Source organism: Gallinula chloropus (genome assembly GCF_964237585.1).
Source record: "Gallinula chloropus genome assembly, chromosome: 1".
Classification (NCBI taxonomy): Eukaryota; Metazoa; Chordata; class Aves; order Gruiformes; family Rallidae; genus Gallinula; species Gallinula chloropus.
In genome coordinates this window covers 74,017,307-74,029,896 of record NC_140085.1, presented here as the reverse complement: position 1 = coordinate 74,029,896, position 12,590 = coordinate 74,017,307, and the positions used below count along the sequence as shown (strand labels likewise).

Below are 12,590 nucleotides of genomic sequence, written 5' to 3'. Positions count from 1 at the left end.
AGCTTTACCACAGCACTGGGAGGAAGCCTCAGGTTGATCCATCAGAATCTCCTGTAAGACAAGCACAGCTGAGGAACTGCAGGCAGCATTCAGAGTTAAGGTGCCTCAGCTGCTGGGCACCTCTTTGCTGTTGGACACATTTTGGTCAAATCATAAATGTCGTTGCTTATGTAGTGTGATTAGGGGTTTGTTTCCTTTGGGTTTTGGGGTTTCAGGTACTAACATAAAAGTAGGAGGTGGTTTCTTTCTCCTGCTTCTGAAGTTCATCTGATGCCAGTAGGTTGTGCTGACCCTGATCTTCTGTTGGGACACTTTTACCACTGTATTAGCTGGATGAGGATTGAACTGTGGGTAAGATGCAGTGTGGGAACTTGTGTTGTTCAACAGTCAGTCTTTTTCCTGTTAAACAAGAAAGAAAAATAATAGGTGGACAGAGGAGGGATGTGTGGGAGGAGCTTTGCCTTTTAATTAGATACTCTTCCTGTTACTTCCCTTTACTTGGAGATTACTAGTGGTATTTTTAGGCAGTGTTTAACAATTATAACAAAAATAACAACAGCAGCTTCAGTGTAAACGATCAACTAAATACAGCTGTATGCAAATTATGAAAGAAATACTTCCTAAAATCACATGAAGTTACCTTGACTTAGCAAACCACAAAATAGGAACTGGGCAAGCCAAGAATTTAGTCTGAAATACCCTGACAGAATGGAGCCTGGTATCTGTAACACGTAAGTTGTGCTAATAAGGATGCATAAAGGTGTCTGCCAGTCAATTTGCACCATCAAGAGAATGGGACTTTGACACAATTTGTGGCATCATTTGAACTCAGTTGGAACTCAAGAGCCTGCCTTAGTGGGAATGCAGGTCTCACAGCATGTGACCACAGTTGCAGTTGTAACACTTCTCTGGAGCAGCAGCAGCAGCAAGCTGGGAAGTCTGGCCAGGCCTGTCACATATTCCTCCTTCCAAGCTTTTCATGGCTTGACTCCTTGAATGAGAGAATCTCACTGTTTTGTTTTTGAAGTACTAAATTTCTGGGGCCAGCTTTTGGAATGAAGCCAGAGGTGGGCAAAATATGACATCTGCATTGCTTAGTTTGCAAATGAACAAAGGTGCTACCTACCTCTGAACAGGTCGGGGAGGTGGGTAACACCAGCAGCCTGTTTTTAATCTGTGAGCTTCATCTGAACCTTCTGTCTCCTTTGCCATTGTCCATCACATGTCCAGTGAGTTGAGCCCCCTTGGGTGGCAGAAGGCTCTGTCTCTCCCTTCCTCAGTGGGTTGAAGGAGCCCTGAGTACAAAAAGGAGAACAGGGAACTTTAATGGAGCCAAAGCACAGCTCTTGCTTGCTACTGTAGTCAGGAGCGGGGCAGAGAATGACTCATCTCTTCCAGCTTTTGACTTCCAAGAGCTCCTTGTCCAGGTGGAGGAATTCATCTGTGCCCTGTGCTCAGTGCAAAGAGAGGGGCACTGTGAGGCACTATCTCATTCCTTGCCATGGCACCAATTGTCCTAAGAGATACCTGACACTTCCCACGGACATTGGTGGGATCCTAAACAGCCAGGCTGTGTGAGCTGTAAAATAACTTACCTGTGAGGTGAATGGTTAAGTTAAAAAACTTGTGAGGATCGAGATTTTAGAGAAAGAACTGGCTGCTGGTTCTTCCATGCAGCAACGATGTGTTGCTGTGCCTCTGCAGGCTCTTGCCCTGGGATGTGAGGGAGGTGTCTCATCCCATGCCGAAAACGGTGTGGTGTGAAGGCACAGCCAGGTTGCCTTGTAGTGCCTTGTCACAGAGCCAGCCTTCAGGCTGCTCGTGCCTCCAGCGTGCCCCCTTGGCACGTGGGAGGTGGAATTGGCAGCCCTGGCCAACCTGCCCTCTGTCCTCTTGAACCATAGCAGGTGCAGGAGCTACCCAGTGATGAGGAGCTGGGGTCAAGGAAACTAGATGAGCCTCTCTGCAGCCTGGGTATGGTCACCCTTTCATCATTCCATCACTTGTGCCAAGCATTTGAGAAAATATTCATTGTTCTTATTTTCCTTCATCCCTCTTTTTGGGTTTGATTTTTTTTTTTAAATCATTCTAACCATACAGAATGCCTCCATTTGGAGGGTAATTTATTGGGTTTGATTAAATTTTAGCTGGACATTTGTGGTATTAAGACTTTTGGCAAGATTAATGCAGATGCCAGGTAAGTCTGATTTAGAAGGTTGTCCTAGATCTAATCGGATCACTGAGAGTGTGTCATCTCACCCTCTCCCCTCATCACCACAGGTTTCTTGTTCTAAGCTTGATACCATATGTGAAGAACATCACCCAGGAGCCAGTACAGAGCAACATGGGAAGATGTTATTTTAGGACTGAAGGTTTGACATGAATCACACGTCTCTTGTATTAAAATCTGACCCCAGAATGTGTCACATGTGCCATTTCTAAGCCAGGGTCCAAAGCGTTCTCCTCCAGTCGGGTGCTCGTTCCACCAGTAATAAGCACATTGATGTTTATTAACTTCCCCTTTGTCTTTGACAGGATGATTTGCTGTCCTTGAAAGTTGTCAGTGTCCTCCACCACCTCAGCATCAAAAGAGCCATTCAGGTTTTGAGAATAAATAACTTTGAGCCCAACTGTCTGCGCCGGAGGCCATCTGATGAGGTAACGTGTTAAGATGACACTCTGAAGAGGAACCCACTAGGGTTTTTCCCTGGTGGTTTTTGTGACTGTTCCTGCTCTGCCATCTCCTCCTTTATCCTCTTTCCTATTTTATTCTTTCATTTTGGTTTCCTTTGTCTCATGCCCTGGCACCGCTAACATGGAGCACCACTTTCTTCACCTGCCATGGCCCAGCTCGCGTCCCCTTGCCAAATCTCCTGTTCCTCTTCCTAGCCAACAGCTGGCTGTTTTGCCTTAGTCTCTGATGTGCAGCCTGGATGTAAATCATCTTCAACTCAGTGCACTGTTGCTGTGAGTCTTGTGTAGCTCTCTGGAAAACTGATGGTGGTGTTAAAATCACCCGTCTAAAAGTCATTTGGCCCCGTCACCACAGGGGGAAGTGCCATCAGTTTGTTCTGGAAGCAGCACATGCTAGATAGGGCAGTGGGTGGTGAAGCAACCCAGATTCTTGGATTTAGATTCACGATGCATATGTGCTGGAAGAGCACAGCAGCATGTGGAGCCAGCTAAATTCTCAGCTCTGCTGGTGGTCTTTGCAAGTGGTCCTGGTGCACAGCTGGATAACCAAGTGGCCTGAAGCATAACACAGGTCTGCCCCCACTGTCCAGACCAGTCTCCGTGTTGGTATTGCTGCAAGACAGCAATCCAAAAAGAGTTTTCCTTAAGTGCAAAGTGGGCTTGTGTTCATTAAGGGCAGGAAGGGTTTGTTTTGGTGAAGACGGGGGCTGGGACAGCTGAGTCAGGAAGTCTCCTTAACTGCCCTTTCTTCCTGCCCACAGAATAACGTCACACCTTCTGAGGTCACCCAGTGGACCAATCATCGCGTGATGGAGTGGTTGCGCTCTGTTGATCTGGCAGAGTATGCTCCTAACCTGCGGGGCAGCGGTGTGCATGGGGGACTGATGGTAAGGTTTTAGGCTGGCTTATTCCATTTTATGAAAAAAACAATCGCTGAGAATTGCTGGAGCAGAGTTCTGACATCATCTGTGCTGCACACACCTTATCTTCTTACTCTGCTGGATAATATAAGCCCTGGAGTTCAAAGACAGGAATGCCTTGAGCAGAATTGGTGTGAGCAGCAATGGGCTATATTCCTCCCACAGTTTAAGTTTGGTGTGGCATCCTTCCCCTCCTGTCCAGTGACGCTGCAGGCTGCTGCCGGGCTGTTAAACAGCTGCCACCTGCCTTCCTAGACCTGGATCCGGCTTGATTTTCTAAGGAAGGTTTGTTGCTTTTGTAAAACGCCTGATTTCAGTGTCAAGCCCAGACTGGTTTGAGTTGCTCTGGCTTCACATACTCCAGGTGAGAGACTTACACTTGCAGAAGTTTGCTGTTGTGGTTGAGAGGTGTATCCCTGCTCCAAACATCTCATTTCTGTGTATCGTTCTGCTGGCTGCGTTTTCTAAAATTAGAGGGAAGTGGGTAAAGATTCTGTGGCAGCTTCACACATTACATGAGTTAAGGGTGGATTTATCTGTTCCTTTCTTCTTGGCTGCCACTATGTTTCTATCTGTAGCTCAAGATGGAAAGCCTGGACTTAGCATACTGTGAATCCTTTAACTGGTTAACTCCCTTTTCTGCCTCTTTGTTGGACGTTTCCTCTAACATACAAGCAAAGACCCCAAAGCAACCTTAGGAGGTGATCAAGATAACACTTGCCTGCTGACCTCCTTGAGACCTCTTCAGATGGCACTGGCTTCAGCTGGACTCTCTGTGGTTTGATTAATAGGTTTTGGAGCCCCGTTTCAATGTGGAAACCATGGCACAGCTGCTGAACATCCCACCAAACAAGACGTTACTGAGGCGGCACTTGGCCACTCATTTCAACCTCCTGATTGGGCAGGAGGCCCAGCAGCAGAAACGCGAAGCCATGGAGTCCCCAGACTACGTCCTCTTAACAGCAACCGCCAAAGTGAAGGCAAGTCACTTGTTCTGGGTTGGCGTGTGAGCTTCCAGGCAGACATTTACATCTCCACTGTGCTGGTTTTGCCCCTGTTTGTCCAGTTCAGGTCTGAGAAAAGGGCTAATGAAAGCAGCAGGGTTCAGCAGATCTGGGTTTGACACTCGAGTCTACCACGAACCCACCACACCTCAGCCACTCAAATGCACAGGAAGAGGTAGCACTCTTGTGTGCTGTCCTGCCTAGACTGCAAGATGTTTGGGAGGGAGACTTGTACTGTGTATGCACTCGTGGTTTGATGCAGTGGGATTCTGATCTCGTTCGGGATCCTTTGAATGGTGATGCCTTAACAGTGGTAAAGCAAGGGGACAAATCCTGTGCTTTCAGGTGCAGTCATTGTGAACAGCTAGTCAAAAGATCTTGGTGTAGAAGAGCAAGTGGGGGGTTGACCCTTCGTCACTGAGCCACCAGTGCAAGAGAGAGAGATCTGTTAATTCTTTACCAACTCTTTAACTCCTTATCGATTTTCTCTTCACCCATTAGCCAAAGAAACTTGCCTTCAGCAATTTTGGGAGCCTGAGGAAGAAGAAGCAAGATGATGTGGAAGAGTACGTGTGTCCTATGGAGCTGGGACGGGCATCTGGAAGCGGGTCGAAGAAGGGGTTTAAGCCTGGCCTGGACATCCGAGTATACGACGATGACGACTTGGACAGGCTGGAGCAGGTAAGCACGATCCAGCAGCTTGGGGAGCCCAGGTTCTACCAGGTTCGGTGGGAGAACCTTCCTTTTCCCAGGGAAACCTTCCACTTGAGCTGTGGAGGTCCTGACTTCTTGCAGTCACACAGCATTGCTAACAAATGATGTGTCTGGGCCCAAGAGCGTTCAGGCCTTGAGGACATCCTCTGACCTAACTGTCCCCTCTGGGCAGAGCACACTCCTCCCTTGCTCTGACCCTGTGGGGTCTAATCAAGCGGTTCCGTTACTTGCTGCGCTCAGTTGCCACTCTGTCGTGGAGAACAGCGAATTCATTCATTCATTGGTCATTATCTGGGCTTTTTTTTCTTGTAGATGGAAGATTCAGAAGGGACGGTGAGGCAAATAGGAGCGTTTTCTGAAGGCATCAACAACTTGACAGTAAGGCTGGAGAGTGGGGTCCGTGGGGTGAGGGCTGTGTCTCTGTAAGATGGGCGCCAACCCCTTGGTGGTGCTGTTTAGTAAGGATGCTGTTGGGTACAAGCACACAAAGTACAGCTTCACTTCTCACTGTTACGGGCTGTGCTGCCCAGCAGCCACGTTGTGGGGCCTTGGAGGCACTTGCTTTGGCTGGTGTCAGTGTGTAACAAGAGGCAGTCCTTGTTTGGAGTGAAGCACCACCTGTCTCTGAGGCCTGAAGGGTGTCAGGTACCATACAAATTGTGGGCACAGTGAAATGTCCTCAGAATGAGGCATTGGGTTTTGAACTGGGACAGAGGGGAAAAGAACAGTCAGAGGGTGAGGAAGATACACCCATCCATCCTGGCAAGGTTGCTCCCCCACCTGGGAGCGGTGGCACGTGGCTGCCAGCTCTCCTCACTGACTCCCCGCCCTCCAGGGAGGACAGAGGACATGGCATCTGGCTCTAGGCCAGCAGGTTGCCAGCTGAGGGTCACCTTTCCTTGGCAGAAAGCCATCCCCAGCCTGCATTCCCCAGGGGGCTGAGCCAGGAGCTGGTCAGGAACCAGGACCAGGTGGAAACCACCCTCAGCAGAACAGAGTGGTGGCTGGCAGGGCTGCTGGAGGTACCTGCTGCCAGGCACAGGACCGGACCGTCCCAGGTGCCCGATTTCGGTTGCGAGGGCCCAAACCTTGACTCTTCCCCCCTTTCCTTTCTAGCACATGTTGAAAGAAGATGAGATGTTTAAAGACTTTGCGACTCGCTCTCCCAGCACCAGTATAACAGACGAGGACTCCAACGTGTGACAGTAACCACCTGGCGCTGACAAAGGCTGGCTTCCCTGGGTGCAAGAAGCGTCCCCGTCACACGCGACGGGCAGCAGAACATGTACATTACATTGCTCTTGCTTCTGTTTGTTAGAAGTAACACTGGGGGGGGTGGGGATGGAGAATTTAAAAAAAAAAGAAAAAGGAGGAAAACAAGCAAAAAAAAAAGGTGCCTACTCTAAAGTTGCCATAAGGAACACCCAGACACTGGTGAATGGTAATTGTTTTTACTCTATTTAATGTACAAACTGGTGATGTGTTTGAGTGTTGCACCTAATGTTACGTGGTATGGTAGTGCTCTTTCTGCTTATTCACAGCCTCAGCTAATCCCTTTCAGAATGCCAGGAGATGTTAGGTAGAAGCGTTGCGTCTGTAGATATCGTGCATTGGCTTTCTCTAGGCTCCCAGCTGAAGAAAAGATGTTCCTGCTCTTGTTTTGGCACAAATAACCAGTTCTACCCTTCCTTACGGTATCCAGTGTAGGACTTCAGTCATCTGTGACCTGCATAAACTCCTTGGTAGCTCTTGACTGTTGCTCTTATTTTTATACTGTTTTATATAAAAAAAAAAGTAAAAAAAAAAAAAAGGTAAAAAAAAAGTATATGAAGTGCATATAAAAGGAAAAATTACATTTTTTTTTTGTGGGAGAGAGTGATGGAAAGTTCCAGTTGCAGGGGAAGGAGAGAGAGGGTTGTAAAAAAACCAACGCTGCCAGTTTGCATACCAGCTGGTTACTGGGAAAGGCAGGCTGACCTGTGGAGCTTTTTGCTTCCCTTGCTTTTCACTCAGTGCACAGTTTAATGATCTTCCAGTTGGGATGGAGCGGCTGTAACGCGTGGCTCTTCCAGCGGCGGCTCCTGCGGAAGCTGCGTGTTTGGGAATGGCTTCTTTCTCCTCCCCGGCAGCGGGGGTGGTCACAGCGCTCAGACCAAGGTCCTCAGCGCTTCTGTGAGTACTCCCTGCCTGTGGAAGGGATGTTTCTGTGCTGTGACTTGATGTAAAGGTGGTGTAGTTGCAAAATAAGAAAAGAGAGGGGAAAAAAAGAAGTTATATAGAGAAATGTATAGGAAATATATTATTTCATAATATTAAACCCAAGGTGGGACTTTTCCTCCAAAGTTCAACTCCCAACCACATCGCTCATCATCTCACCTTCCTGAAGCCCAGCTCCTCTGCTTCTGAAGATGGTCAGATGTTCCAAGTCCCAACCTGCCAGTGGAATTCTTTCGTCAGACGTGCGGTATTGCGAGGCGTCCTGGCCCAAAGCAAGCAAGCAAAGTAACTCTGTTTATTACAGTGGTCATTCGTACGGTGTTGAACATTGCATGTGTTGTAGCACAATGGCATGAGGCTTCTTTGCTCTGTACAGGCCAAAAAAAACCCCCCAAACCCCCAAGTAACAGTCAGAATTGTTCCTTGTGCTGGTGTGTTGCTTTAGCAAGCATTTGGTCGCTCGTTCCGTCGCTCTCCTGGCTGGAAGCGAGACCGTTTCCGAGATGCTGCTGGTGTGGTGCAAGGGGTGTTGGGTTGGAGGTGACTGTGGGTATTTCTGAAGTGCTTCAGCTGAAGCTGGGAGAGGAAGAAAGGTTCTTTCTGGGGCAGGGAGCTCCTGTCTGGCATCAGGGAACATTGCAGATGTGTTCTAGCACTGTGTCCTTGTAACCTGAGAAGCTGTTGCGGGCCTGGCCCTTGGAGGATGTGCAGTGAAGGCTCATGTGTAGGAACCAAGGTGAGAAAACATGGACTGGCTGCGTCAAGCATCAGATCAAGCGCTGCCATTTTCTCTTCAGTAACTGGAGCCAGGCCAGCAACCCATCGTGGGACATGGAGCTGCTTACCCTTTGTCTGCAGACAGGTCACAGCTGAGCCTTTGTTCAGTATTCCTGACTGATTCCTACCTGCAATCACTTTTGCTGTCCGTTGCTTCTTCCTCTGCAGCCTTGGGGGGTGTTTGAGCTGTTCTGTTGGGACAGAAGTACCGCATCAGGTAACACCTGCTGTCTGCTTTGGGGAGCACTTGGGATGTGAGTTCAGGGCTTGCTCTCTGTGGGTACCCTGCAGCAGTCTCCATCTGGGTCTCTCAGCTTACCTACAGGTAAGCTGAGCTGGAGACCCTGCACTCCCCGTGCTGCAGAGGCGCTGGGAAGATGCATGGCACAGGCTTCTCAGCAAAACCAGATTCACACTGAGGAGCAAAACTGCTCCTCTGGGTTCACTCTGGGGAAGAAAGTGGGGCTGGTGGTACAGTGTTCTGTGCTGCAGCAGGCACAGACAAACCCTTTCTGATTTCTCTTCAGTGCTATTACCGAGCATGTCAGCGATGGCAGGTGATGGTTTCTTTAAGTCAGGTGTAAGCGGTGTTCTGCTCCAGCCAGCCCCTTCCTGCCTTCCCCGGTGGGGAGCCAGGTCACCCCCCTGAAGCTGCCTCTTGTCTGAACCTCAGTTGTTTTATGGGGGTGGAATCTGAAAGTGAGTGATGAAGGCAGGGGCTTGATGTGCACGTGTGCACACAAGGGATGCCGTTGGGGTATGTTAATTCGTGCGTGTTTGAAGAGGGCAACGTAACTACTGTGTATTGCCATGTAAAATCCAATAAAGTCTGTGAAAAATGCCACTTGTTTCTGAAAGCTGCTTCCTTTTTGTTTTCATTCAGTTTTCCTAGGAAGTTCATTCTGCTCTGTTGAGGACACAGAGGAGGCAGAAGGGGGTTTTTTTTGTAGGCTTGTTAGTTTGTTTGTCGTTAGTGCCTGTGGAAGGACTCTGCTAACCTCTCAGAAATCAGCTATCCCGATTCTTTTTACTCAGTTCAAATCTGGATCCCAGAAATGTCTTGGGTTGTTGGTGTGGCGTGATGAGAAAGCACTTCCCCCCCATTGCTTGGTGTGTGCGCCTCTGGGGGTCTTGTCCTGAAGGACCACCTGATGTAGTGCTGTGCTTTGGATTTAGGAAGAGAATAATGTTGGTAACACACCGATGCTTTAGTAGTTGCTGATGCTTACACTAAGTCAAAGACTTGTGCCCCACCAGCGAGAAGGCTGGGGGTGGCAGAGTCAGAACAGCTGGCCCAAACTGGCCAAAGAGATATTCCATACCACAGGAGGAAAGTGGGAAAGGGACTGTTCACCAGGGAGTGCAGTGATAGGACAAGGGGCAAGAAAGAAGGCAGGTTTAGGTTAGATATTAGGAAGAAATCCTAATCCTACATGTTAATGTAAATTAACACGTGAGAGTGGTGAGACCTTGGCACAGGCTGCCCCAAGAAGCTGTGGCTGCCCCCTTCCTGGCAGTGCTCAAGGACAGGCTGGATGGGGCTTTGGGCAGCCTGGGCTAGTGGAGGGTGTCCCTACCCATGGCAGGGGGCTGGAACTGGATGGGCTTTGAGGTCCTTTCCAACCCAAACCAGTCTGGGATTGTGTGTCATGCTCAGCACATAAACTGGGGAGTTGGCTGGGGGACAGCAGACATTGCTCAGGGACTGGCTGGGCATTGGGCAGCGGGTGGTGAGAACTTTTATTTTCACTTGCATCACTTGTTTCTCTTGGGATTTATTTCATTCTCTTATTTTGTAGTAGCAGTATTTTCTTCTATTCCAACAATTAGGCTGTTCTTATCTCAGCCCACAAGATGCCTCACTCTTACACTTCCAATTCTCTCCTCCATCCCCCCCAAGCTGGGGGAGTTTATTAAGGGCTGGGGTTAAACCACAACAGTCCTGTTTGGTACCCAGCGTGGGGCTCCGAAGGATTGAAATAACAATGGATCTGACCAGCACCTGTTAAACTGTTAAAGTTTGATAGTCACTGGCCACGGTGTTGCTTTATTGGTTGTGGGGGCTGTGTTGTGTAGTGCCTTACCTGCAGCAGGGAATGGTTGTGGGGGCTGTGTTGTGTAATGCCTTACCTGCAGCAGGGAATGGTTGTGGGGGCTGTGTTGTGTAATGCCTTACCTGCAGCAGGGAATGGTTGTGGGGGCTGTGTTGTGTAGTGCCTTACCTGCAGCAGGGAATGGTTGTGGGGGCTGTGTTGTGTAATGCCTTACCTGCAGCAGGTATTCCCTGCGGGGCTCTCTGATCTCCTCTGAGATAAAAGGTCGCCCTTTTGTTGTACTGTGCAACTCTGGTTTATGATGTGATCAAATGACTGGTTGTGAGGCTGGCTGGCATTTGTACTCAGTGTTGCTGCCATCACCGCACCTGGGGAGCCACCTCTCAAATCTTAAAATTACACTCCTTCCCTTTCCTCCTCAGAGAGCCAATCTTTAGGGGACACAAAGAGGGACTCTTGCCCTTCTTCACCTTCCCCTTCTCCTCTGGGCTGGTTACAGCAGCTCTTGAGAATTATGAACTCTCTGGAGTTGTTCAAACCAACACGTTCCTGCTGCTGTGTCTCCTGAGTGTGTTTCAGGTCCTGTTCAGGGCTCAACGACTATTTAAGAACAACACCCAGAGATCTGCCTGAGGCTGGATAGTCATGAGCGGCAGGGTGTGTGGGATAGTGCGGGTGGGTACCTAAGGGCATCAGTCGCCCCCAGTGTTTTGGAACTTCACCCCTGAACAAGTACAGAATCCTGAAGAACTAGTGAAACATTTGGGAAAATGATGGTGTCGCCCTGGCAGTTCCAGAGACACGAATCGCTGCGGTGGGCTGGGGGCTGGCAGTGCCCTCTAAAGGAAGAGAAGGTCTCTGGAGCTGACTAAACATCAGGCACTGCAGTTACTCCCAACCCCGACAACAGGCGCTGCAGCTGAACCGGAGACCCAAATGGTGCTGGTGTCAGTTGCCCCTATGCACGTGAAGAGATCTGGGAAGCAAAAGCCAGCTTGCTTAGTGAGGGAGGATATAAAAACAGGGCCGTCAGGAGGAGGAGGAAGCAGAGGAACTCATGAACGGAACAGTATGCACCTGATCCCTGTCCCTGAGTGAGCTGCAAGACAGGAGGAAAGATTTCAGTCTCCTGGCTGCTCTGATGCTGGGATAACTAACAGGGCCAGCAGCCTGGAACTAGAGGGTAGGGAGGCCAAGCAGCTGGCACCCCAGCTAAAGAAGGAGGCATGGACCAGGCTGTCAGGAAAAAGACCCAAGCTCTCAGTCACTGGATGTGGCTTCTGTCAAGCATGAGGGAAAGGTGTCCCTTCAGTGAAGATGCTGCATGGTGGCCTGGCAAGTGGACCATCATGGAGTGAGGAAATGGTTTATTATGATCCAGACGACAGGCAGGTACACACCAATCCCAATGAAGTCAAACATACCTGACCCACGTGGCAGAAGCGTGTACTAAGCCCACCACCATCGTACAGCCACTCACTGGCAGCGATGGGCTGGGAAAACCAAGAGGCACCAGCAGTGGATGAAGTGGCTGGCCAGCTCTGGCAATATAAGGAAGTTTCCCTTCCTCCCTCATCTCAGCTGTGGAGAAGCTGTCTGAGGAGGTCCAGCAACTCAAAGAGGACATGTCCTACTCCCCAGCTGTACAGACCAGTATCGCAGCTATTGGGAGTAAGCGTTCAAGAGACAGGATATAGAGGGGTACATACCATGAGGCACCTGTGAGATCACAGAGGGGACATGAGGAAGTGGGATGGAAAGCCTACCTTGGCCCTACAGGCACAAGAATGTGAGTTGCAAGGTGGTTCACCAGCAGCACTATCACACCAGCCAAGACTCCCCGGTTCCCATCTGTAAACTGATTCATTGAGAGGAGAGTCAGGGAGGGATCAGTAGACCCCCCCAGCACCCTTTAACAGTCCCATAGGGATCAAAAACTTTTCAAGTACTGGTGGATTTGGAGGAGTGGTCAGCAAGGAGACCTCCCCCCAGCAAGGTCCTGGGGAATCCTTGAATAAAAAGGAAGCAAGAGTTACAGTCAAGAGATAACATGAGAAGCAGCAGCTGGTTCCTAATCATAGCTGTGAGAAGGGAATGAAAAACAGGAGATGGGCCCATGACAGTTGAAGACCAGTGAAAGAAAAGACATGTAATACGTAGGCCATCGTATGTTTCTTAGAAGGACCCAAGGACAGCAGTGGGACTGAGCA

General features: G+C 49.4%; 1 protein-coding gene across 1 annotated transcript in view; it reads left to right on the top strand.

Moving 5' to 3' along the window:
* The window catches only part of PPFIBP1 (PPFIA binding protein 1), a 53,682-nt gene extending 44,523 nt beyond the window's left edge, over positions 1-9,159 (top strand). The window contains exons 23-28 of the mRNA XM_084279097.1: positions 2,536-2,658; positions 3,456-3,581; positions 4,406-4,594; positions 5,120-5,299; positions 5,645-5,710; positions 6,449-9,159. Coding sequence (XP_084135223.1) covers positions 2,536-2,658; positions 3,456-3,581; positions 4,406-4,594; positions 5,120-5,299; positions 5,645-5,710; positions 6,449-6,535 — 771 coding nt within the window. The 3' untranslated portion in view covers positions 6,536-9,159. The remainder of the gene's footprint in view (positions 1-2,535; positions 2,659-3,455; positions 3,582-4,405; positions 4,595-5,119; positions 5,300-5,644; positions 5,711-6,448) is intronic.
* Positions 9,160-12,590: the final 3,431 nt, after the last annotated feature.